The sequence below is a fragment of the Suricata suricatta genome, chromosome X, assembly GCF_006229205.1.
Source record: "Suricata suricatta isolate VVHF042 chromosome X, meerkat_22Aug2017_6uvM2_HiC, whole genome shotgun sequence".
NCBI lineage: Eukaryota > Metazoa > Chordata > Mammalia > Carnivora > Herpestidae > Suricata > Suricata suricatta.
In genome coordinates this window covers 40,566,827-40,592,299 of record NC_043717.1, presented here as the reverse complement: position 1 = coordinate 40,592,299, position 25,473 = coordinate 40,566,827, and the positions used below count along the sequence as shown (strand labels likewise).

Genomic DNA, 25,473 nt, shown 5'->3' with positions numbered 1-25,473 from the left:
AGCTGTCCGGTCAGGCTGAGCATTTCATTAAACTTGTGCTTGCACGGCATGAAAGACCCTCCTGGGGGGCACTTGGAGCCATTGGCAACCGTGGTTTAGCTGTGTGGTCCTAGTCCAGGACTGTGTGTGTGTGTGTGTGTGTGTGTGTGTGTGTGTGTGTGTGTCTAGAGTCCATGTCCAGGAACCAAGCAGGCTGTTCAGGGCTGGGGCAAGCTCATCTCTGCAGGCATAGCAAGTGCTGACTGTTCGCTGTTAGTATTTTTTTTAAACCAAATTAGAACCACTCTCTCTATTGGTTTGTTCCTGCTTTATTCAATGAATAGAAGCATTTTTGTAGATCACTAAAAATTGTTTTGACAAATGATCTTTCATGGCTGTCCAGACTGTCCTCACATTGGTATGAACCATGAATTGCCAATTATTAGACATTCGGGTTGTTTCTAGTTTTTCCCCAGAATCATATCTGATTAGTTCCTTGGATTCCTGAAAATGGAGTTTCCAGGTCAAGGGGTGTGTGCATTTTAAAGGCTTCTGCCCCTCTCTGCAAATTGTTCTTCCAAAAGCTTGTCCTGTTTTATGCTCCTTGTACTTGAGCTAACCCCTGGGTGGGTATTATCATTTTTAAATACTTTCTCAGCATAACAGGTAAGAAAAAATATTACCACATTGTTGACATTTTCTTTCTTTGATTACTTATACTGTTTATTGATCATTCATACTTTTTCTTAAGTCATCTGGTCATATCCTTATTTTTAATAGGGTATTTGTCATTTTTTCTTATTGATTTGTCACAGCTTTTTATTTAGAAAGGATATTAACCTTCCAATAGCCATACATGTGTAGCAAATATTCCTCCCAATTCATCCCTCAGTTTTTCTATTTGTTTATGGAGTTTTGTGACGCTGTAATGTTTTTATATAGTCAAATGGGTTACTCTGTTCTTCTGTGGTTACTGTTTCTGGTTTTGTGCTTAGAAAGTCCTTGAAAATGAGATAAATGTTCACCTGTGTTGGCTTCTAGTCTCTTTTATGGCTTCATATTTTCCATTGCTGTGGAGGTTAAAAGTGTGGGTACTGGAGCCAGACTGTCTGGGACAAACCAGTCTCACCCCAAGCCATCTGTGTGATTTTTAGCCAGGCATTTAACTTGTCTATACCTTCATTTCCTCATATGTACTATGATGATTCTAGGAGTACCTACCTCAAAGAGTTGTTGTAAGGATTAAATCTCCTAACCATGTTAAGTGCTTAGCATAGAGCCTGGCATTCAGTAAACTCAAGAGCAGCATTAGATATAACTATTTATCTCTTTAATAGATCTGGAGTTTATTCCAGGATACATGATGATTGTGACATTTCAAACTGGGCAGAAAGGAATTGGTGGGAAAATGGACTGATTATTCATTCAATAACTTTATTTTCCCCTTAATTGTCCCAGAAACATTTGTTAAACAATATATCTTCCACTGACTCCCAGTTTGAAATGCCACATTCATCATAAACTCGATTCTCTCTAGACATGGGTCTGTGATTGAGTTTTCCATTTTGTTCTGTTCCTCAGTGTCTGTTCTTATACCTGGGCCATCCTGATTTGTTGATTGTTGCTTTATAGTACAATACATTCCCTGGCCATAGGTCCCAGTGTCCTGCCCTTCATTATTCCTTCTTATTTGATGCAGCTTCAGTTCTTCCAGCCAAAGACCAGTTGACAGTAACTGTTCTTATCTGGGGCATCTCTCTCTCTCTCTCTCCCTTTCCCTCTCTCCCTCCCTGTGCTGTTGTTTCTGTCTCTTGTCCTTTATGTTTCTCTCATTTTCTATCTCCCTTTTTGTGTGTACTTCTATGACTTTCTGCTCCTATGAGTTCCCCTCCCCCTGTCTCTGTCACTCTGTCTCTCTTTCTCTCAGCATCTCTCACTCTTGTGTATCTCTGTCCCACCTTATATATCTCCCATCTCTCTGTAACTCTTGTTCTCTGGGTCTTTCTGTTCCCCTATGTCTATCTCTCTGTCTTTTTCTGTTTCTGTCTGTCTCTACATATCCGTGTCTCTCAGACAGTCCCCTGGATAGAGTGGCAGTTGTCAACTTGACGCCCTGTAGACACATTAGCAACTCACCCAGACACAAAGCAGAGGGGCCCTGGCCCTCATCTACGCCATGCCTCTCCCCACCCAGTGTACAAAGGGGCAATGTGAGGCCCAGAGATGGGCAGGAAGGCTTCTCCCAAGGATTTACAGAGAAGCAATAGCAAAGTTGAGACCCAAGCTCAGACCGTGGGATTCCCAGTGGGACCCTGGTTCTGTCTCCCCCTACCGTGGGCCTCAATTTACTTCTCAGCACCCATGAGGGGAGGAGGGGGACCTGAGCTGCCCCCCTCCAGCTGCTGCCATTCCTCCTTCTGCCTTCTCATGACTTGGACTTTTACTCAGGCAGGAGAATACATGGCCACATGGGCCAGTGTGGGGCCTAGCCTCACAAGAGCTAGTCTGGGTGGGGTCCCACAGTCCCATGGGTTCAGAGGCCTTGTGGACAGAGGGTGGTGATACTGGAGGGACATAAGTCAGTCAATCTGTCTGTGGGTCTGGCTATGGACAGAGCTCAGCCAAGTCCCAGAGTTGACCCTGGCCCCTGATAACTTCCATCTTGGAGCCCTTCCATAGAGCCTGGCAGTGGGCTCTCTACTGGCAAAGGCCGAGGCTTTTCCTGCTCCATGCCATGAGGCTCTAACTGAAGGCAGGCTGGTCTCTACCTCCCTGCCTCCCTCCCTGTCTCTCATGGAATGGCTGTCAGTATGGGAACATCGTCCCAGAATGGACAGGGAGACTGAGGTCCTGTACGTGGTCATTTACTGAGCACTGACGTTTTGTTAAGCATTTCATATGGATTAACTTTACCAGAGGGGTACTATTACTGTCCTGCTTTACATATGAGCCTGAGGAGAATTTTATAACTACTTAGTGGCAGAGCCCAGCCCCAATCCTCCTGCCTTCACAGAACTTAGGAGGAAGGCTAAAAGGAGGCTTGCTACATTTCCAAGCCTGGTAGGCTGGAGGCCCTATGAAGTAGTGATCTTCCTGTCTTTCAGTAAGTTCCAGTGAGTTTGGACACCATTGATATTGGTCTTCCCATACTGAGAGGTTGGACGCATGAACCCTGCAGAGTGGGTTTGAAATTCTGGGATCCTTTGAACCTAAGAAATGATGTTCTATGATTCTGAGGTTCTGGAATAGTACCATTTGAAGACCCCCAGGGTCCCAAGACCTGTAGGGTCTACATGGTACTCCCCAAGCATCAAACCTTGGGCCTCTCCATGGCCCAAGAAGGGCCAGGTCTTCAGGGCCCAGGGCTTGTCATGGTGGCCAGATGGACGTCACTCACCACATCCGCAAGCACCCACATCACCCCCACCTGGGCCAAGCCAGCTGCAGGATGGGCCAGCCAATTCTCAGAACGAAACCCGTAGGGTGGAGTATCTGCCCCCTTCTCTTCCTCCTTGGTGCCGATGAAGCCCAGCGCATCCGGCCGCCATGACGTCAATGGCGGAAAATCTGGGGAAGTGACAACAGGGCCGAGATGCAGACCCCGATATGAAAACACACTCTGTGTCCCAGAAACATCCTCCATGCAGCTTCTGAGAAACAGAAAGGGACGCCCCAACAGACAGTGCAGGAAGCCGGCTGGCCAGCCTGGCCCTCCAGGTTCCCCACCAGACAGACCATATCTATGTCCTCTTTCTGAGAACGTATTGATCGATGCTTCCCTGAGTCTGGCCATTCCAGATATGTTTGGGAAGGATATTTCTTATAAGCCTCAGCCAAGTGTACAGGCAGCTTCAGAAGTGACCACAGGGCAGCCATGTGGGCCAGGCCAGAGTGGTGGAAACCATCTATAAACTGACCAAAAACCAGTATACATTTACTCAGTCTTCTGTAACAAATTACCACAAACTAGGGGGCTTAAACAACAGAAATTTATTGTCTCACAGTTCTGGAGACCAGGAGTCCAAGATCAAGGTGTCGATAGGGTTGGTTTTTTTCTGATGCTGCAAGGGAGGATCTGTCCGTGCCGCTCACCTAGCTACTGGTGGACTGCTGGCAGTCTTTGACATGCCTTGGCTTCTAGATGCAATCACCCCAATCTCTGCCTTCATGCCTTTGCTTACCTCCTCATGGTCACTGAATTCTGAGCCTCCATAGACCCAGGCTCTTGATTCACACAGAGTAATGTTCTAACCCCCCGAGAGCCTAAGAGTTTAATACTTGGATTCTCACGGCCAACCTCCCTCCGCACTAGAGCTCTGACAACCCTTGTGAGCTCACAGCAAAGAAAGGAAGGAGTGACTGCTCTCCTAAACCCTCCTTGTGCGGGTCTGGGCTGTGGCAGCTGTGTGCCTAAGCCAGTGCTGTGGGCTGTGGGGTGGAGTGGTGGGGATTCTCTCTCTCTCTCTCTCTCTCTCTCTCTCTCTCTCTCTCTCTCTCTCTCACACACACACACACACACACACACACACACACACACAGTGCCGCAGCAGGGGCCTTGTGAAATGTGCACACATGCACACTTTCTGAAGAAAGATAATGGAGCTCTCACGTTGCCACGGGACTGTGGAACGCTGCACCTGGGTATCCCCTTCAGTAAAATGAAGGCTGGAGTACGCAATCCCTTCCAGCTCTAGCTTACTCTTAGACTGGGATTCCGAGAAACTGAAGCCCTGCCTGTTGCAGAGTGGAAGGTTCTGAGACTCAGCAAAGGAGCCATTATGGAGGGCTTTCTGGATAGGACTTGGATAAGGGATACCGAAGAAGAGCAGACATTCCAGGCAGGGCATATAGCATGAGTGCAGTCTTGGATAGCAGAGTTGAGATAAACTCTGGTGAGGGCTGAGTCGAGTTGCTCCCACAGGCCCTGGCTCAAGAGAGCCAGTCTCTCCTCACCTGCCATATTGGCTCTGTGCGGGACAGGAGCCCAGAAATGATCAGACCTCACCCCTGCCTGAGCCTGAGACTCCTATACTGAGCTGCCCACTCAATAATATTTCCACTGGCATGTCTAACACCAGACCCTTTGTGTCCATCCCACACCTGGGGTCATCACTCCCAACCCTGCTGTTCCCATCGCCTGCATCTCATGTGATGTCCACTCTGTCCTTTCAGCTGCTCAGGCAAATACCTGGAGGCCACCTGGACCCTCCCTCTCTCACCAACCCCCACCACATCCAAGCTGCCAGCAAATTCTTCTGACTCCCCCTTCAAAACACTCAAAATCCACCTACTTCTTACAATCTACACTGCCACCATCCTGGTCTGTGCCACAGCTGTCACTTGCCTGAACTATCACAGGAGCCTCCTTGCCAGTACCCCTACTTTCACCTTCCTAGAGTCTGTCCCTCTTACAGCAGCCAGAGGGATCTTGAGCCCATGCCCGCCTCCACTCTTGTGTATGCTAGGTCACTGGGATAAAATAATGCCACCAGGAGAGTTAAGTAACCAGTCCCAGCAGGATCAGCAAAGGTCGCGTGGCCTGTGCAGGGAGGTCCAAGGGCTGAGGCTTAGAGACAAGCCTCAAGTGGTTGGGGGGAAAAAGCTGAGACCTTCCCTGGCTGGGGCTCCACAAACCACCCCAAACCCCCCACCTCCCTTGCAGATGACATTATCGCCACCAGGGCTGTCCCAGCATGCACAGGCAAGCCAAGTGCTGGACCCGTGCACGTCTGCACATGGGGCATGTGTGGAGACATACATATACCTGTGTTCCTGACACTGACGTATGTGTGGTGTGTGCCGCACATACACTTGATCAGTGCTGGGGTCCAGGTGGGGAGCCCTTGGGGACATGCCCTAGCGGACGCCTGCTCTGACCAGTGGAGTTGTCCATGTGGTCCAGATGGTTGTGTAGTTCACACACACACCCCACCAGGGACATGTGTAACTCCTTCCTCTATGTCCCCACAGCCTGCCCTTGGACAAGGAACCAATGCCTAACCCCAGGCCATCCAAGCCCTCGGCCCCTTCCTTGGCACTTGGCCCATCCCCAGGAGCCTCACCCAGCTGGAGGGCTGCCCCCAAAGCTTCAGACCTGCTGGGAGCCAAGGCCCCGGGGGCTACCTTCCAGAGCCGGGACCTCCGAGGCGGGGCCCATGCCTCCTCCTCTTTGAACCCCATGCCACCATCGCAGCTGCAGGTGAGGCCCAGGGCCCAGGATGGGGCAGGCAGGGTGGGGTACCTGGGCCTACAGGTGCCGACCTTTACTGTGGCACTGGGCGGGGGGCCCAGCTAGGGCACAGGAAGTGGTTTTCTGGGTCCCAGGCAAGTCTGTGACTTATGCAGATGTCACAGGGCCAAGAAAGTCCCCAGTTTGCAGGTCTCAGAGATTCGAGGCTCTCCTCGACCTCCCAATCCTTGTCTCAGGAGAGGAGATCCTACTATGGTGCCACAGGCATTGCCATGTGTCTGCATCCCCAGGTGACAGAGGGGAGGGCTGGAGCCCAAAGAGTTGAGGTGACAGGACTGAGGCCAGCTCTGCCATTTATTAGCTGTTTGATCTTGAAAAACTCATTCACTCTCCCTGAGCCTCAGTTTCCATATATGTGCAATGGGGATGGTCAGAGTCCCTGCCATGTGGGCTTGGGGTGAGGAGTGCATGAATTAGACATGTAGAACAGTGAGGAGAAGGATGACATCTCACCCGCCTGCCTTCCCCCCCCCCAGCTGCCTACAGTGCCCCTAGTCATGGTGGCACCTTCTGGGGCACGGCTGGGTCCCTCGCCCCACTTGCAGGCGCTTCTCCAGGACAGGCCACACTTCATGCACCAGGTACTGATCTGGACTGGGCAAGGAGGAGGGAGCAGGTGGGAGAACTGGGTGGGAGCAGTCTGAACCACAGCCCATATGCGCCCTCAGCTCTCAACGGTGGATACCCATGCTCGGACCCCCGTGCTGCAGGTGCGCCCACTGGACAGCCCAGCTATGATCAGCCTCCCGCCACCCACTGCTGCCACCAGCGTCTTCTCCCTCAAGGCTCGGCCCGGCCTGCCACCTGGTAACACCCCACCCCACGGCTCTACAGAACCCGAGCCCCCAAGTCCTTGAACGTGAGCAGTGTAGGCTGCCGAATGGTGGCCCTCAGGAGGGCAGAGGCACCAGGTCTTATCATCTTGGAAACTCCAACCTCCAAAAAAATGTCAGGCTGAGAACCTTAAAGATGCAGAATGTCAAAATCACGGAACCGCAGATCTTTGCATAGTCAAAATGTCAGCGCTTGCAAATAAGTCTTTGAGTGGCTCTGCCAGAAGCCTTGGACGTGAGGGACAACAGAACCTGCTGGGAGTCAGGGCCTGCAAGGCTCAGGAGGGTGGGAAGCTCAAAATGAGAGTCACTATGGGCTGAGCTTGCGAACCCAGCCCACAGTGCCAAATGTGCCCTGTCCCAACCTACAGGGATCAATGTGGCCAGCCTGGAGTGGGTGTCCAGGGAACCGGCACTGCTCTGCACCTTCCCAAGACCCACCACACCCCGGAAGGACAGGTCAGTGGACAAGACTGGGAAGGACCCCTGCCCTGGCGCCCTCTCCCCTGACACCCTCTGTCCCCCTAGCACCCTTTCGACCGTGCCCCAGGGCTCCTATTCACTGCTGGCAAATGGTGTCTGCAAGTGGCCCGGATGTGAGAAGGTCTTCGAGGAGCCAGAGGATTTCCTCAAGTGAGTGACCCAGGCCTCATGCTGTCAAGGAGGGTCCCTGGTTTGTAGGAGGAGGCCTGTGGTACAGGTCTAGACTCAGGCCTCGTAGGTAGTGAAGAGGCAAAAGGCAAAGGCTGAGGCTGTAGGTTCAAATCCTGCCTCTATCACTCACTGGCTGTATGACCTTGGGCAAGTTACTTAGCTTCTCTGGGCCTTGGTTTCCTCATCAGTGTAATGAGGTATCATAATAGAGATGCATACTATTATTTACCTCCATTTTACAGATACAGAAACTGAGGCCAAAAAGTTAAGTGTCTTGATCAAGGTCACCCAATTCCTTAGTGACAGAGCTGGGGTTTGAATCCAGGCTCCAGAAACCACCACACCCCTAACTGCTTTGCTCTGCTACCCCTCATACCAACACCCCAGCCTGATTTTATTGATCCCCTAAGTCCCAGATTCTCACAGTGGTGGCGGCTGCCTCCCTCAGCCCCATCTCTCCCTCTCTCCCCCCCCCCCCCTCTCTCTCTCTCTCTCTCTCTCTCTCTCTCTCTCTCTCTCACACACACACACACACACCTTCTCCAACCAGATCCAACTATCAGTGGTGACTCTGCACCCTGGCACCCTGTCTTCTTCACAACCAGGCCTTTACACAGGCTGTCCCCTCCACCTGGAGTGCCTCTCCTGCCCTTACCTACCTGGCCTGCTCTCAGCTCACCAGCCTTCCAACATCATCTCCAGCGCCCTGGCCAGGCTCAGGTGGCAAGCTCAGGCCTGGTACCAGGAGATGCCAAGTAGTATGTGTTGAAGGAATAGCAGATGTAAGAGGGAGACTGAGGTACAGTGGGGAGGGAGGCTGAGACTCTAAAGAGAGACCTCCCAGAGTATCTGGCCCTCCTCACTTGGAACATTTGAGCCAGGAAGCCAGGCCCACCATGGTCACCCACATGAAATCTCCCCCTGACCCAGGCACTGCCAGGCGGACCATCTCCTGGATGAGAAGGGCAGGGCACAGTGTCTCCTCCAGAGGGAGGTGGTGCAGTCTCTGGAACAGCAGGTGATGTAGGGGAGGGGTGGTTGGGGCTGATGGGCAAGCCTTTATGTCTACCCTGTGCTGGGAGCCAAGTTCACTCAGGATGAGGGCTGGCATAATGGGAGAGGGTGGGGCACTCTCAGGGAAGACCACAGCTGGAGCAAAGGTGTGGTGGAAGCCAAGTTGAGGCCTCACTTTGTGCCCATTTTCACAGCTCGTGCTGGAGAAGGAGAAGCTGAGTGCTATGCAAGCCCACCTGGCTGGGAAGATGGCTCTGACCAAAGCTCCATCCATGGTGAGCCACCCCAGGCCCGCAGGTGGCACAGACTGCTGGGGGGGGGGGAGACCTGTCCTTGCACCCAGGCCCCAGGACATCTGGGCATCTGTCCCCAGCTCCAAACATGGCCTGACCTGGAAATCTGTCCCCTCCAGCTACAAAGCCTCTAACCCTAAGATCCCAGAACATCATGCTCTTTAGTTTTCAAAGCAGTGGCAAATAGCCAAACACTTACTGAACACAGACACCATGCAGCTGGCAGGACTATGTAATTCCCAGGGTCAGGTGCAAGATAACAACACAGGGCTCAGATTTCAAGATGACAACCACAGAGGAGTAAACAAAGTTCAGGGATTAAACAGGTCACACACCCATGGAGCCGGCCCCGGGTGTCAAGCACTGTTTCTGAGCACTTTGCTAGAGCAAATTGATTTAATCCTTAATAGGTATTAATATAATTCCTAAGGTCACAGGTCACAGTTGGGGAGAAGAGGAGCCCGATTCAACCCCAGCTCACGGCCCCAGCTTTGGTGCTCTACTCACATACACAGGTCCACACTCACACTCTAAGAAATACAGCTCACACTGCTTCATGGGATTCCACACCAGACTGGAATTGAGAAGAGAGCTCTCTTGCTTTTTTAAAAAAACACTTATTTAAAATTCAAGTGGAAAAGTTTAAGGCTCTGAATCACTAGCCTCTCCCTCCTCCTGCAGGCATCATCTGACAAGGGCTCCTGCTGCATCGTGGCCACTGGCACCCCAGCTGCCACGGGCCCAGCCTGGCCCAACCCCCAGGAGGCCCCCGACGGCCTGTTTGCTGTGCGGAGGCACCTCTGGGGCAGCCATGGAAATAGCACATTCCCAGGTAAGGATGGCCCATGTCCTACTTGGTGTCCCTGAGCCCCTAATACCCCTGACTGGTACTGAGTGGGAGACATAGAGGAGCCCCAATAGTGCTCTTCCCCAGCACTGCCATCCAGGCTTTGGGAAAATGCAACTGCCTGCAAAAGCTGCCTCTCAGCATTTCCAAGGCCTGCGAGCCCCCAACTATGGTTTCTAATGTCTAGCCCCATCTCCCTGGGGACTGGGGCTCACTCATTCTGGGGCTTCAGCTAGTCCATTTGGTCATCAGAAGGGAGGGAACTGGCTAAGCAACTCCCAGGGACTCTCCCTTCCCTTCTCCCAAGCTCAAGAATCCCCTACTACCCACCCGCAAGGCCTGAGGCCGTGAACTTAACAGGGATCAGGGCCCTTGAGTGTCATCCTGGCTTTGCCACTTGGTCAGTTACATCCCTTTGGTGTACAAGTTACTCTGCTTCTTTTAAACTTTGGGGACAATAGGGCCCATTGCAGTGGCAGTGGTACAGACAGTAAATTATATAATTAATGTCCAGTGCTCAGCACAATAACTATAATGGTGGAGCATGGTGTTGTTAGCAAGGGATTTTAGCCATGTAGACTGCAGAATGGGAGAGGGGACGAGGAGCCCCAGGATGCAACCTGACTCTCTTCCACTCCTACAGAGTTCTTCCATAACATGGATTACTTCAAGTTCCATGACATGCGGCCCCCCTTCACCTACGCCACCCTCATCCGCTGGGTAAGTGGGCAGCACAGCCCAAGGAGAAGGAAAAGAAACAAGGGTGGGGACCGGCCTCCCACATTCCCAGCCTTCCTCTTGAATGCCCCCAGGACAGGCTCCTACACGAACAAACCCAAGTCTCAGATGCGGACCCCCCCTCAACACTGGCTTCACCCCAGACCTGGCCCCAAACCCAAAACTAACCACTACCCAGGCCAGTGTGAGCCAGATTCAGGCCCTCAACCCGCCCTTTCCCTTGTGCCCACCTGAACCCCATACTTAACCCCTTCCTGAACCTGTGAAATAGCCCAAAAACCAACCCGATCTTTGCCCCTGGCCCTAAAACCACCCCAGATAATATCCTAACTCCTTCCCCAGCCCTCTCATATCCCAATATGCCTACGTATCCCCCAGCTGGACCCCGCCTCTAACATCTTCCTTGTGACATCTGTCTGATACTTGGCCTCACCCCATCCCAACCCCTTCATCTGAATCTCCCTAATGCCTTCCCAAAACTCTCATCACAACCTGCCCAGACCTTCATCCTATGCCCGTGCCTAATCCCTACACAACATCACATATTCCCCTACCTAGCCCTAGCCCCATCCTGACATCCTTACCCCAGAACCTCACTGGAGCCATCACCTCTGACCCTTAAACCCATTCTTAAATCCAAACAAATTCCCTGACCCTTAGCCTCACTCCACACCTAACAGAAGCCCTGACCCTTAACAACTATATGCAGCCAACCTCATTCTTGACCCTGAACCTGACCACATGCCTGATACGTAAAGTAACTACATCACTAGGTCCAACTCTGACTCCTGACCTAATGCCATCTTATCCCTCACAGCTTCCCCACCGACTTGTCCCAGTCCATCCCCAGCCTGACCCTTAACCAACCCCTTCCCTGATCTTCAACTCTGCCTGGCCCTTTACCCCTCCCAAATCCTTAACTTGACCCTACTCCTGGCCTTTTAATCTTCCCAAACCCTGAAGCTTCACCCCTGTGGAGAAGGCCAGTCCCAATGCTTATCCCAGACCTTTAACCTAATCCCAGCCCAACCCTGAACTGGACCCCACTGCAACCTCAGCCCTGACCCTCTACCTCACCCTGTCCTGGCGTGACCCTCACCCCACTTGTAACCCTGCCTCTGACCTGTCATCCCACACCATCTCCCTTCCTCCCTTCTCCTGCCCCCACAGTTCCACCCACGTCAGACACTGCCATCCTCAGCCCAACTATGAGGGAGCAGCTCCCTTACCCCATACCCCCTAACCCCCAGGCCATCCTGGAGGCTCCTGAGAAGCAGCGGACCCTCAATGAGATCTACCACTGGTTTACACGCATGTTTGCCTTCTTCAGAAACCACCCCGCCACCTGGAAGGTGAGCTCCTGTAGGGGTGGCAGCAGCTGGGAGGGCCTCAAATGCCTTTGTGGTACTGGGCCAAGTTCAGGAGTGGCAGAGCGTGAGGTTGGGCTTGCAGATGTGCTGGGAAGGGGCAGGAGGCTGGTTTGGGTGAATAGTGCTGACCTCGGAGGATGGCTGCCTACCCATTCCCCCTGCCCCTTGCCTGGCCGGCCTTCCTTCTACAGAATGCCATCCGCCACAACCTGAGCCTGCACAAGTGCTTTGTGCGGGTGGAGAGTGAGAAGGGGGCCGTGTGGACCGTGGATGAATTCGAGTTCCGCAAGAAGAGAAGCCAGAGGCCCAGCAGGTGTTCCAACCCCACACCTGGTCCCTAATCTAAACACCAAGGAAAGGAGGAAGGAAGGACAGGGGCCGAAACAGGGGTGATGGTGGTGGTGGTGATGGAAGTGGCCTGCGGCAGGGGTGGCAGGCCCCAGATGTGCTCACAGGGACCAAGAAGTGAGGGGTTTGCTGTCTTGCCTGCCAGGGCCCCTGATCCTCAGCTGACTACCCTCCTAGATCATACGCTCTGCACCAAGGCTGCTCAGAGGGGCCTGGCTTCCTACAACAAGCTCTTTAGACAAACTGAGCCTTTGCAACCAACCACAAACATGGCCTGCCTCAGTCACTCTCACAGATGACCCCAGGGGCTCGAAAAGACACACAGGCAGTCACAATCTTGTCCCTTGGACACAATACAAGCGCCAAAACACAATGGGCCTGCCACAGCACACCCAGTCAACCTCAAATCTTCAGTCACGCAGACAATCACACCTAAGCACAGTCCTGTCAACCCACATACTCCAAAGCACACACCCACAACCATTCTCCAGGCCCACAGGTACAGGGTCACACAGGGTGTGCCCACGCGGCCTTGGTACCTTTAAGATCTCAGATCCCAAAGAACCACACAGACGCATACCAGTCATGCACATCCTCTGCAGCTCCCAACACATTATCTTGGCCACACAGCTCATCAGAACACACCTGTGCACCTCACATGTGCACGCACCCACACAGCACCCCAGTGGGTCTCCTGAGTCCCATGTGGGCTTTCACAGCCACACACACTGAATTGTCAAATATATCCCATGCCTCATCTGCCACCCACCCCCACCTCCCCCACCCTGCACCTTATGTCCCCATCCATGCCTCAGCTTAGACTGCAGACAGAGCCCCTCGTTTATTTGGGATCCAAGGCCCTAACCCCAATAAACTACAGCCAAATTCCTACACTCTGGACGATCACCCCAGATAAGGGTTGGGGTCAGGTGAGCAAGGGTCCTGGGGCCAAGTCCACAGCCAACAGAGGGAATGGCTAGGGCAAGCACTTGGCCATGGCCCCCAACATCCTCGATCTCTGCCTAAGGCCAGAAGGAGACCTGTGCTGGGGGCTCCTCAGGCCTCACGGACTCGCCCCAGGAGGCTAGCATTCTCCTGGCGAAGGGCTCGGTAGTCCTCACGGATCTTCTCCAGGTTGCTGAGGGTCTTCTTGCCCATCTCCGTCTCGATCTAAGGCAATGCGAACCGCATCCCTTCAGTGTGCAGAGCCCTCTTCCCAGCTCCTGTTCACCACCCTGCCTCCACTGAGGCCACTCAACGGCCCTCCTGTGCTCCCCCCACCCTCCTCCAACAATAGCCTGCTGTGTCCCACCGCCAGGACTCTGCACGTGTCATCTGTTCACCTAGAGCATCATTTGCTACGTGGCAGGATTAGCCACCTCATATTCAAGCTGAAGCCCTGGGAGGCAGGTGTGAAGACTTGCAGCATGGAGGCTGGGGCTCAGCGAAGGCCATTGGCCTGTTCCAGCTCACACACATACACAGCTACTAAGGGGCAAGGCTGAGAGTCCAGTCATAGGCTGTCTGGTCCCACAGCCTCTCATGATGTTAACTCAACTGCTGTCCACTGGCCTGCCTTAGTTTCCCCTCTTACCCCCAAGCCTCACCTGCTCCTCAAGGTCTCGAACCTCCCGCATGATTGTGCCTGTGTCCTCGATGGTCTGGATAAGCTGGCTGCAGTTCTGGGGACAACAGGAGCAGAAGGCTTGCACCCCAACCATGCCTCACCCCAGGCAGCCCCAGGCATGCTCCTTCACTCACCTCATGCAAGGCAGCTAGATACTTGTATGCCTTCCGAACTGCATCATCCTTCTTGGCATCCTGACCAGACAGAAGGGATTGGTGGGCTTCTCCCAGGCTCCCCACACCTACCACCTGCAGGACCCCATAAGGCCACCCTCTCCCACTCCCCTGACTTCATCCTCCATGGAGCACAGCCAGGCCCAAGCAGCAGTATACCTACAAGGCTCACACAGGGCCTAGGCCCAAGCCAACCTTCAAGCAAACAGGCAGGCAGTAGCACAGCTCCCCCCTCAACCCCTCCACCTGGCCCAGCCTGTCCCATACCTTGAACACAAGCTCATCAGTCACTGCAAATGTCCGGTCCAGCTTCCCAGACAAGGAGTTGATTTCCTTTTGAAGTTCCTTTGTGTCCGATAAGATCTAGCAGAGAACAATGTAGCCAGTGAGCCTATGTCTGGCACAGACTGGCCGGCCAGCTCACAGCATTCGCGTGCATGCTCTCATATCCAGACAGGGCGCGTGTCACTGCACTGGGTGCGGCTGGAGTGGACTGGGTAGGACCATTCTGTGTTGGGGTATGGCTAAACAGCTCTGCCCCTTGGGCGTGCCTGCCCATGTGCCCCAACCCTCCACAGCCATGATGGTACACCTTAGTGATCTCTTCCTTCTGCTTTCGGATGTTGCCCACAATCTCCAGGATGCGCTGGGTATAGGCCAGCCGGGACACGTCTCGAGGCAGGGTCTCCAGCTCTGACACCTAGGTGGGGACACAGCTGGCATTCCTCTGGGACCCCCACCCCCACCCACTCCGAACCACCCAAGGCCCCCCATGCAGGTCTTACCAGCTGCTTATAGACCTCCTCCTTCCTGCGGGCCTCTTCAGCAGCCGCCCGAACACTCTGGTGCAGCTCCTGGATCTCTGCCAGCCGTCGAGAAGATTCCAGCTGCCAGGACCCCATGGGCAGAGGGGTTAGTGAGCAGAGAACAGGGATGGCCCCCTTGGGAGGGACTGAATTTGCCCCCCACATACAGCCCAGGACCCTATGACCTACCTCTCTACAATCCTGGAGCTTTCGGAGGTGGCGGTACTCAGCCAGGAGAGGGACCCGATGCTTTTCCCATTGACCCGCCAAATGGATCACCCGCTGGGCACTACTCTCCACCACGAGCTAAGTGGGGGTGGTGGTAGGGGATACACGTCACAAAGGCTGGACCCTTCTGACTCCAACCCTCCTACCCCACCGTGGTGTCAGCCCCACCTGCAGCTTGGCAAGGTTGGCAGCCCCATCAGGCAGCAGCTCCACAGCCCGGCTTTTCACGCGCAAGGCCTGCTCACGCTCCGCCGTGCTCAGCTCGCTCTGCCGACACTCCGTCTCCACCTGGCACCCGATGACCCCCATTCCCGTCAGTGGAGGAGCCCAGCCACACACCATAGCCCGCTAGCCCCCACTGAGCCTGGAAAGCCTTAGCCTAGCCTGAGCCCCCACAGATGACAACACATCCCTCTACCCTCTATGCCCCACTGTGACCTAATCCCAGGCGGGCAGCCCCACCCCCCACCTCCCACCTGCACAAGGCTGATTCCCAGGGTCTTCATGTTGGCTTCAACCTCTTCAATGTTGCATTTCACTCCCTCCAACTGTTCCTGAAGAGACTCCAGCTCCAGTTCTTGAGCTGCCCGTGTGTCCTGGGAGGCACAGGCCAGTTGGGGTGGGGGTGTCAGGCCCAGCAGGCAGGCAAGGTCCCAGAACCAGTGCCACTGATATGCTTACCTGTTCAGGCTGCTGGGAGGTGGCCAGCACATCAGACACCTGGGCTGCCTGGGCCTCAGGCTCCTGAGGGAGTGAGAAGGGAGTATCCTGGTTGTCAGGGAAAGGCCCTGCCCCTCCCAGCCCAGCCTCAGCACCCTCTTCAAGCACCTTCTCTGTACCATCCTCATGTCCACTCAACCGCCGACAGCTGTGTATGAGGACCCAGGCACTCTCTGAGACCACAAGCTGGAAGCATTTGCTCATAAAGAAACCTCCCTGACCCTGACAACACCTGCCCACCTGCCCATGAGAAGGATTAGGGCCCCTTGGGTCAAGGACAGAAGATATATCCAGCAGAGACTGTCTGGGGGAAGCTGGGGTTTGCATAAAGAGCACTTCTACACCCTTATGTGGTCTCCACCCCTCTACCCTCTCTCCACTGAAGCCCCTGAGAATCCAGGGGACCCCTCTGAGTATCCTCCCCCCGGGGTGGAGAGGGCATGCCCAGTAGGAACACAGGAAGTGGTGTGGACAAAGTATGCTGTCTGTACAAAGAGCAACTCTGCGAGCCTGCCTCAGCCCCATCAGCATGTCCATGTCCATTGAGACCCACTCACAGGATGGAAGGTAAACTTCTCTGAGTGTGTGAAGCGGGAGCCCTTGGAAGCACCAGTCCGGACCCCGGCGCCCCAGGCTTGCAGCAGCTCTCCCAGGTCTCGGGCTTGTGGCGGGGTGCCCAGCCGGCCCCAGGTCTGGCGCAGATGCTCGGCCAGGTGCTTCTGCAGCCGATGCCGCAGAGCCCGTGTGTCCTCCTGGAAACAGATGGCAGAGCAGACGGGAGGGTGTAGGGGCCTGCTGGGCACCCAAAGCCTTGTTTCCTCCAGGGAGCTGCCTAACAAAGTGCTACCAACCAGTCACAGCCACCCAGTAGCCTTTCCCACCGAGGGGCCCCTGTCACCCTCTCCTGACCCACTGGTCTGGGAGCTCCCAGAGGACGGGGAGCCACGCTTCTCTCCAACCACTCATTCCCCACACCAGAGGAGCAAATTAATGGCCCCCAAACCAGAGAGCACCACTGAAAGGCTATGTGGGGACAGAGCAGAGACAGAGAGCCAGAGGTGCCGGGCAAAGAAGTGGGTGGATGCAGAGTAGAAGAGATTAGGGGGTTGGGAACAGAGGTAGTTTTGAGACAACTGCGAAAATCTGATTACAAACTCAGTGACAGTATTAAAAGAGCATTGTTAATGTTATTTGGCATGAAAACAACCCAGCAGTTACCTTAAAAAGTGAATGCCCTTATGAGTTGAGATGTATACTTCAGTATTTAGAGTTGAAATGGCATGAGTACTGGGATTTTCTTTAGAATAATACTGAAAGGGGGCGCCTGGGTGGCTCAGTCAGTTAAGCAACCGACTCCTGATATCAGCTCAGGACATGATCTCCTGGTCATGAGATAGAGTCCCACATTGGGCTCTGTGCTGAGTGTGGAGCCTGCTTGGGATTCTTGTTCTCTCTCTCTCTCTCTCTCTCTCTCTCTCTCTCTCTCTCTCTCTGCCCACCTTCCAGGACAAGTGGCAGTGGGGGAGGCAGGAGGCAGGCAGAAAGAGACAGTTACAGAGGTAAAAAGAAAGGAAGGGGAGAGATGCAGCACAGACACGAGGAGACAGAGGGGCAGGAAGGATGGGCAGCAAATCCAAAGAACAAGAAAGACGGTGACCAGAAGAGACAGTGCAAAGATCTAGGGACAGAAAAAAAAATGAGCACAGGTGACAGTGGCAGAGACAGAGAAAGAATGAGACAGTTGGGGGTGGGAAGAAGGTAATAGACACAGGGAAGAAGGGGGCAAGTCCTGACCACTCTGGTTGCTGGGAGCCTGCACATGGTTCAGTCAAGCACTAGCCTGAGTGGGGGGCACTATCACTCCCCAATCTCAAAACTAGAAACTGAGGCTCTGGAGGGGGATAATGACTTGTCCAAGGCCCACGGTCTTTCTGACTCCAGTGTTCTCTCAGGGGAGGAGCCAGGTAGGTGCATGCAGCAGGGTGGAGGGGAAGGAGGAGATGAAGGACAAAGTAGGGAAAGGAGGGGGCAGAGGACCAAGGGAAGCTAAGACGGGAGGAGTAGGAAGAAGCCACAAGTGGAGGCCCTGGCAGTAGGGAGCCAAGCATCCTGCTGTACCTGAGTGGGATGGCGGGGTGCCCGGTGGACCCAGTCCTCATCCCCAGGGTGCTCCCGGCCCATGTGCTGGCAGAGCTGGATGGCATGGTGTTCGAGGAGTGAGGCCACCCTCCCAGTGGGCTGGGGCACCTGGGTAGGCGCTGGTGGCAGCAGAGGGCTCGCCTGGAACTCCCAGGACTCTGGAGGCAGAAACAGAGTCAGCTAGCCCTTCTGCCTGGCTGCCTAGCCACAGGGCCAGGCCCACCTCTACCCTTCTCCCCAGCCCCTCCCTGCAGCTTCATGCTTACCTCCTCTGGAACTCAACTCAGGCATGGCCAGCCTGGTGGTGTGGAAAGGCTTCTGGGAGGCGGAGCCCTGGTGGGAGAGCAGAATCAGAGCCTCTGTGATGAACTGTGATGGAGGCACTAGTGGGAGGGGGCCAAAAACCTTAGCCCCCTGGAGTGTGGGGGAGGGTAAGTGGGAGACGAGCAACATCAGTGTGACTTGGGGGGGGTCCCACCTGGAGATGCTGTAGCTTGGGAGTGCGAAGGAGGGGAGGGACCCAGGGCAGGGCCAGCTGGTCCCGGATTTGGCTCCCGATGGCCCGGAGAAGGATAGCTGAGTCACCTATGGGGGAAAGGAAGGAGTATCAATCAGGTGACAGTACCACAATCCCAAAAATGCAGATGCTGGGAAAGCAGCCATGGCTCCCTGACCCCATCCCAGAGATGCAGGTCTGTCTAGCTATGGTTGTCACATTCAGCCATTCAACACTTACTAAGCACCTACTATGGTATGGACAAGTCACTATTCTAGGTTCTTGGGATCCTTCAGTGAACAAGCTGATAAATATCCCTGTCCTCACGGAACCGGGATGCTGGTAGAGGAGAACATGACTAAGGTCATGAGTACAATACAGAAAACTGTCAGGTGGTGATCCAAGACGACAGTAAAGACTGTGGAGACAAGCATGTCTTTTAAACAAGACAGTCTGAGGAGGGTCTCCCAAAGGGAACATGTGAACAAAACCTCTAAAAGGTAAAGGAGTGAACCAAGAGGATATCCAGACGAAGAATAATCTGGCAAGTACAAAGGCCCTGAGGCTAGAGCATGCCTGGAGCATCTGAGAAGAACCAAGGAGGCCAGTGTGGTTGAAGAGGGGAGGGGAAGGCAAAGAGGAGGTGAGGCAGAGAAGACCTTCTCAGAACCAACTCCCCACCTGAGGCAGCCTAAGCCCAGACCCCCTCCCTCCTGCCTTGCCTCCCCTCCCCCAGCCCCAGTCTTCCTCTCACACCCAGCTCTCCCAAAGACACATCCCACACCCTCCCCAGTCAACCTTTTTACCACTTCAACCTCTCTTGGCCCCTCTGCCACACTATACTTCAACCCCACCATACCCTGGGCAGCCCATACCTGCAGGCTGATCTGCATCCTCAGAGGCATCAGAGGGAAGACGCTCAGCCAAGAAGAGAAGCAAGTCCCGGAGATCAGGCTCACTGGGGTAGAGGAAGTTCTGATAGCCAAGCTCCAGGGGATAGCCCAGGTCCTAGGGGTTGAGGAAGTAACCTCTATTAGTCAGGCAGCCAGAATCCTCCTGCCCTGGGAGCCCTGGGCCTAGACCACAAACACTTCCACTCTCTCACCAACCACTACCCTCTGAACTTCCCCTTGGCTCCCCAAGGCTTCCAGACTTCTGGGGGAAGCCACAGGGTGATTATAGTCAATGCTACAGAGAGCAAGAAATAAGATTAAAGTTCTGGCCTAATTATGGGCCAAAATCCAGAGGCCACATAAGAGAAGATGAATATTTCTGAATACTTGAAAAGAAACAAAAATTTTTAATGTTTGTTTTTGAGAGAGAGAGAGAGAGAGAGAGAGAGAGAGAGAGAAAGAGGAAATGAAAGAGAGAGAACATGACCAGGAGAGGGGCGGGGGGGGGGGGGGGGGGGGGGGGGAGGGCAGAAAGTGAATCCCAAGCAGGCTTCTTGCTGCCAGTGCAGAGCCCAACAAGGGGCTTGAACTCACAAACCATGAGATCATGACCTGAGCTGAAATCAAGAGTCAGACGTTTAACCAACTGAACCACCTGGGTGTCTGAAACAAAAATTTTAAAGAATATAATTACCAAAGTCAAAAGAGTAATGACAAGCTGGGGAAAAAATATTTGGAGTTCCTGTCACAGGCAAAGAGTAAATCGACCTAGCATATTAAGAGTAAATAAGCAGGGGGTCTGGGTGGTTCAGTGGGTTGAATACCTGACTCTTGATTTTTGCTCAGTCATGATCCCAGAGTCATGGCATAGAGCTCCACATCAGGCTCTGCTTGAGATTCCCCTCCCTTTCCTTCTGCCCCCTCCCTGAGTCATGCTTTCTCTATATATAAATTAAAAAAAAAAAAAAAACTAAACAAGCAAAAAAGACCAGTAATATAAGAGAAAAGTCAGCAGAAGATAGGAACAGGCAGTTCACGGAAAAAGAAATGAAAATGGCCCTTAAACACAGGCAAATATATCCAACCTTGCTTATAAGAAAGACACAAACTGAAAGCACACTGAAAGATCTCACACATGCATCACTGACCCGGGACAACCTGATGTTCCGTTCTCTAGGTGCAGGTTGGGATGGAGCCCCCACCACTCTGGCAGTGTTCCTGCCCAAAACCTGCAGCTAATCATCAGAAAACACTCTGACCAACTCAAATCATATAGGGCATTCCATGAAACAGCCAGCCCAGCCTGGCCTCTTCAGAAACATTTGTTATCACAAAAGAAACAAAGAAACAAAAACATGGGAGGATGGCAGGATACGTGCCATTAGAGACGTAACAATGAAATAAAATGTGTGACCCTCAATTCGATTCTACAGTTTAAAGGAAAAACGCTACAAAGGATATTTTGGGGACAGCTGGGGATATTTGGCCATGCACTAGGTGTTAGATACTGGTATTCTAATATATACTGTCAATATTAATATATACTATCAATATTACACTTCATGGGTATCATCACAACATTGTCGTTATGCTGGCAAATGTCCTACTTAGGACAGGCATGCTAAAAATTTTAGTGTCATATTGTCTGCCACTTTCAATTGGCTCAGCAAAAAATGTGCATGTGTGTGCATGTGTGCATCTATACATAGAGCAAAGAATGAAGCAAAATGCTAACACTATAAGAAGCTAGGAGAAGTGTATACAGGGGTTCTACAGGGGTTATCATTCCACTTTTGTGTTCCTTTAAATTTGAAAGTTTGTCAAAGTACAAAGCTGGGGAGAAAGACTATACTGACATGCCATTCCTCACCTACACAACAGGTAAAAATCAGTGGGCAAGGCTGTGGAGAAACAACACTGCCGCTGGGAAGGCCAACATAAAACAAAGCCCAGGGACGGTAATTTGGCAAAGTCTAATAAAACAACACACTTTATTAATTTACAACATAGCGCTGGTTACTTACAGAGCCTTTCCTCAATGCAACAGCCAAACTAAGGAAAAAGCTGCCAAAGAAGAAATAAAAAGGGGCAAAGACCTGGAAAGTGAAGGGCTCTGAAAACAAACATCACGTCGTTCACAGATGACCTCAAGTCAGTCCTCCTGATAGTTATAAGAGGGCCTTTTCCCCCCAGCTCCAAACCAGGAAGCAGGCTTTTGGCTTTTGCCTTCTCCCTTCCAGGCTCGGCAGAGTATATAGATGTGCTCTCTGGAGAAAAACAACCAGGAAACAGGGAAGAATATGAAATGCCATGAAGATGAAGGACAGGCTGTCCAATCATGTTATAACTAACAGGCAGGGTAATGGGGTGAACAGTCTGGAATGGGAGACTCTGCCAGGTATCATGTTCCTTCTGTCACACCTTGCAGATCCCCTTTACCCTTTCAGTAGTTAACCACTTTTTACTTGGTTAACAATTCTTTATATCAAAATTTCCCTGCTCCAACTACTGCTGGGGTTTCTGTCTCCAGACTGAACCCTGTCTAATAAAATGACCTACTCAAAACAACAATTTTTTAGAAAAAGACTTCCAGGCTTCGGTATAAAAAGATCGGAGTTAAAATCCAACCAGTGCTACTTACTGGATATAAGGCCTTGGACCAGTTATTTAACCACCTGGAAACTCAGTTTCCTAGCTGTAAAATGGGGCTGATAGTACTTTCCCTATGTGCTTGCTTTAAGAGATCAAAGGCCCTTGGGGTTCTGGGTGAGGACTGAGACACGGGCCCAGATAAAAAGCCTTTTTCTCTGCCAACTGCTGTTGGTCTGGAGCTGCATGGACTCTGAAAGCAGACTTTCTGACTCCAAATCCAAGCTTTGCTTCTTCCCAATCATGTGATCTCAGCCAAATCACTTAACTTCTCTGTGCTTTACCTTCCTCATCTGAAAAAAGGGGTATCAACGGTACCTACTTCCGAAGGTTGTCACAAGAATTACGTAAGTTAACACCATGTCACCACAGTGCCCAGCACAGAGTATACATTCAGAAAACATCCTTATTACCTGCATGTGTGTGTATTAAGTCACAACGTAAGGTCACAATCAAAAGAGTGTGAAAACCACTGGCTTTTAAGGTACCTTACTTTGGGTTCTTTCCTACACCTGCAATCAAAGAGTTGTGATTGATATAGAAACTTATTCCAGGAGTCAGGTATGTGGAGTGATAGACACTAAACTATGAAGGTGGCTGAGTGGCAGAAAGTGGTGCCAGGCATGGGGCACACAACAAGACAGACAGACAGCAGAACATGGCAGCATCCAGCTAGGTTAGAAGAGACCCTTTCTGCCTGCTTCAGGAAAACGAAGGTTCAGGAGCCAAACAAGGGTCCCTCTTGGCCACACTGTCTGCCCCATGCTAGAGAGAGTGTGAGCGCAGGTAAGCCAACACCAGATCCAGTGAGAAGCCACACTAACAGAAGACAGGAACAGAGAGCTGGGGGAATCCAGATCCCCAGCCTCTCCTCAACATCTCTCGCCATGCACTCTCCTTGGTCTAAGAGAACATAACTTCTCTCCTTAGAAGGTGTCATCCTTGAGAAAACAACTCCAGGCCAGGGGACAGATTACAGGGCTCTACCAAGGGCCCCAGAGAGAAGAACCTGAGAACCCCCGAGAGCAAAGTGAACCTGAGATCTAAGAGAAGGGCAGAGTAGCCCCACGGCCCACTGTTAAGAGACAGAAGCTATGCAAGCAAGGTACAAACTCAGGAAACTTGACCAGCCTGTCCCCAGAGACTAAATGGAAATTTTCACCCTATCACCATATACTAGGTCTGCTGGCCATGTTTAAATTCATTAGTAGCCATAGGTCCCTGGGATGCAAGCAGCCAGATCGGGCTTATCTAAGAATAGTAACACCACTTGCACAAAGCTTATTATATCCAACTTTCTACATATTAGCTCATTTTCTTTTTTTTTTAAGTTTATTCAGTTTTGAGAGACAGAGAGAGACAGAGTGCGATTGGGGGAGGAGCAGAGAGAGACGGAAACACAGAATCGGAAGCAGTTTCCAGGCTCTGCACAGTCAGCACAGAGCCTGATGCGAGGCTCAAACTCACTGACCGCGAGATCATGACCTGAGCTGAAGTTGGACGCCCAACTGACTGAGCCACCCAGGTGCCCCTATATTAGCTCATTTTCAATGCTCATAGCAACACTATGTGGTGGGTACAATTCTTACGCCCATTTTGCATGTGAGGAAACTTAAACCCAAAGACATTAAGAGACTGACCCAAAATCGCAGAGCCATCAAGCTAGGAGAAATGACATTATTCAGAGCCTCCTGGTGCTAAGCTTCGCAAACTGGATCAATTCATTTAATGCCCTAACGACTCTACTTTTATCATCTCAGTTTCCAATTAAGGAAACCGAAGTCCAGAAGGGTTAGGGTCACAGAGTTCACAAGGGGTGTAGTGAGGGTCTGAGCAACTTAGGCGGTTTGACCATAGAGCCAACATCCTTAACCACTAATGAACGCTAAGCCACCAGGGGAGGTAGCAGAGAGGAAAGGCAAGAGTTTCAAAGGAGGTTAGTGACTTTGTGAAGGAGGAAGGAAGAGGCTGTGTGTATTGGGAGGAGGGCACTCACCATGCAGGCCTGAGCCAGGCTCATGGCCAGGCGGAAACGGGCAGACATGGCCAGAGGGAGCAGGGGGCTGAGGCCAGAGCCCACGGCAGGATTGATCACACGCAGGCAACGGACCACAGCTTCTACAACCAACTCAGTGGTGAAGGCTCGTAGGGTCTGCACATCTGGAGGAACTGCCCTGAAAAAGAAGGGGGCCAGCTCCGTGTGGAAAGCAGCCAGGAAACAGGGATCAGGCTGGGCCCTGCTGCTTCTGGAAGCTTTAGTATCAGGGTGGGAGTAGGGATGATGGCCACATTTCAGACAAGTCCTAGGTGTTGGTGACTGCAACTTCCATTTGGAGAATTAAGAACTGAGGAAGTCTTTAGGTCCTAATGGTAGACAGAGGGGATTTGAATTCTAAAAAAAAAAAAAAAAAGTCTCAAATTTCCCTATGCTTTAAAGTCTTAAATTTCTGGGGTCTGGAAAGAACGAGGGACCCAGGTGGCATGCTCTCTGGGTTTCTGGATCCCCAGGTATCATGTTCCCTGCATGTTAGGGGCCCCTAGATATTGAGTTCCTATCCTAGAGTTTTGAGACTAGATTTTGGGAGGCTTGGGTTTTCAGGACTTCCAAATATCAGGGTCCCTAGATGTCAAGATCCCGGGATAACAAGACCTTCTAGTTTCAAGCAATCCAGACATCAGGCTCCGTAGATGTTGGCAGCCTGGGGTTTTAGGGCCCTCGAATACAGAAGTTCCTCATGTGTCAGGGTCATTAAGTATTGAGGTCGTCAGATTTTAGGGTCTGGAGATTTTAAAAGCCCAGGTGTTGCGAAACAGGGTTTGCAGGTTCCCAAGTATCCAGTCCCAGGGTTTTTGAGTGCCAGGATCTTGAGGGCTTAAATTTCCTGGTTCTCAAAATACAGGTGGCTTACATTTTCCAAATATCAGCGGCCCAGGATATTGATGTCAAGATTCACAGATTTCAGGGTACTGGGTCTTTAAGTTCCAAGGTTTTAAGGTCTTGAGATGTCTGGGTCCTGGAGTTTAGGGTTTAACAAGTGTTGAGGTCAAAGGGTTTGGGAGGCCCCTGAAGTCAGAGTGCATGCGTGTCTGTGAAAGGGACGGGGGTGTCTTAGGGTCCTAGAAGTTGTAACCCTGGATGCCAAGGTCCAGGGTTTCAAGGTTCCCGGGTGACTGGGTTCAGAGTTTTGTAGTCCCGGATGTGGGTATTTAGGGGTGGGAGGGGGCTGTGTCCTTACGTGCCCGCCTGGCGAAGGGAATGGATGAGGATTCGGTCCGCCTCCTCCATGATGGAGCCGAGTTCGAGTTTGGGGCCGGGTCCAGGGCCAGGTCCGAGAAAGAGAGGCGCGGCTGTAGAAACCCCGCTCCGCACTCGCGGTCCAAGGAGTGTCACAGGCTGCGCGGGGACAGACGGGAAG

General features: G+C 52.3%; 3 protein-coding genes across 6 annotated transcripts in view; 1 reads left to right on the top strand and 2 right to left on the bottom strand.

Moving 5' to 3' along the window:
- Window positions 1-4,939, bottom strand: part of PPP1R3F (protein phosphatase 1 regulatory subunit 3F) — a 27,594-nt gene extending 22,655 nt beyond the window's left edge. The window contains exons 1-2 of the mRNA XM_029929649.1: window positions 4,933-4,939; window positions 3,377-3,546 (exon numbers count right to left, since the gene is read on the bottom strand). Coding sequence (XP_029785509.1) covers window positions 3,377-3,546; window positions 4,933-4,939 — 177 coding nt within the window. The remainder of the gene's footprint in view (window positions 1-3,376; window positions 3,547-4,932) is intronic.
- Window positions 1-13,639, top strand: part of FOXP3 (forkhead box P3) — a 16,290-nt gene extending 2,651 nt beyond the window's left edge. For 3 of the 4 annotated variants that reach the window (XM_029929820.1, XM_029929819.1, XM_029929821.1), the window contains 10 exons: window positions 5,950-6,178; window positions 6,706-6,810; window positions 6,898-7,036; window positions 7,434-7,695; window positions 8,647-8,734; window positions 8,925-9,005; window positions 9,705-9,855; window positions 10,514-10,590; window positions 11,859-11,960; window positions 12,170-13,639. In XM_029929820.1, coding sequence (XP_029785680.1) covers window positions 5,972-6,178; window positions 6,706-6,810; window positions 6,898-7,036; window positions 7,434-7,695; window positions 8,647-8,734; window positions 8,925-9,005; window positions 9,705-9,855; window positions 10,514-10,590; window positions 11,859-11,960; window positions 12,170-12,319 — 1,362 coding nt within the window. In that variant the 5' untranslated portion in view covers window positions 5,950-5,971 and the 3' untranslated portion in view covers window positions 12,320-13,639. The remainder of the gene's footprint in view (window positions 1-5,949; window positions 6,179-6,705; window positions 6,811-6,897; window positions 7,037-7,433; window positions 7,696-8,646; window positions 8,735-8,924; window positions 9,006-9,704; window positions 9,856-10,513; window positions 10,591-11,858; window positions 11,961-12,169) is intronic. The other variant, XM_029929822.1, reaches the window with a different exon arrangement.
- CCDC22 (coiled-coil domain containing 22) lies at window positions 13,149-25,473 on the bottom strand. Its single transcript, XM_029929818.1, has 17 exons — window positions 25,294-25,473; window positions 24,054-24,231; window positions 19,391-19,523; window positions 18,498-18,604; window positions 18,286-18,352; window positions 17,999-18,177; window positions 16,438-16,632; window positions 15,842-15,904; window positions 15,637-15,756; window positions 15,329-15,448; window positions 15,122-15,238; window positions 14,912-15,013; window positions 14,719-14,826; window positions 14,394-14,489; window positions 14,088-14,147; window positions 13,934-14,008; window positions 13,149-13,496 (listed from the first exon to the last, which is right to left on the bottom strand). Exons 1-17 carry the CDS (start codon window positions 25,341-25,343, stop codon window positions 13,383-13,385), a joined length of 1,884 nt encoding a protein of 627 aa, XP_029785678.1. The 5' UTR covers window positions 25,344-25,473; the 3' UTR covers window positions 13,149-13,382.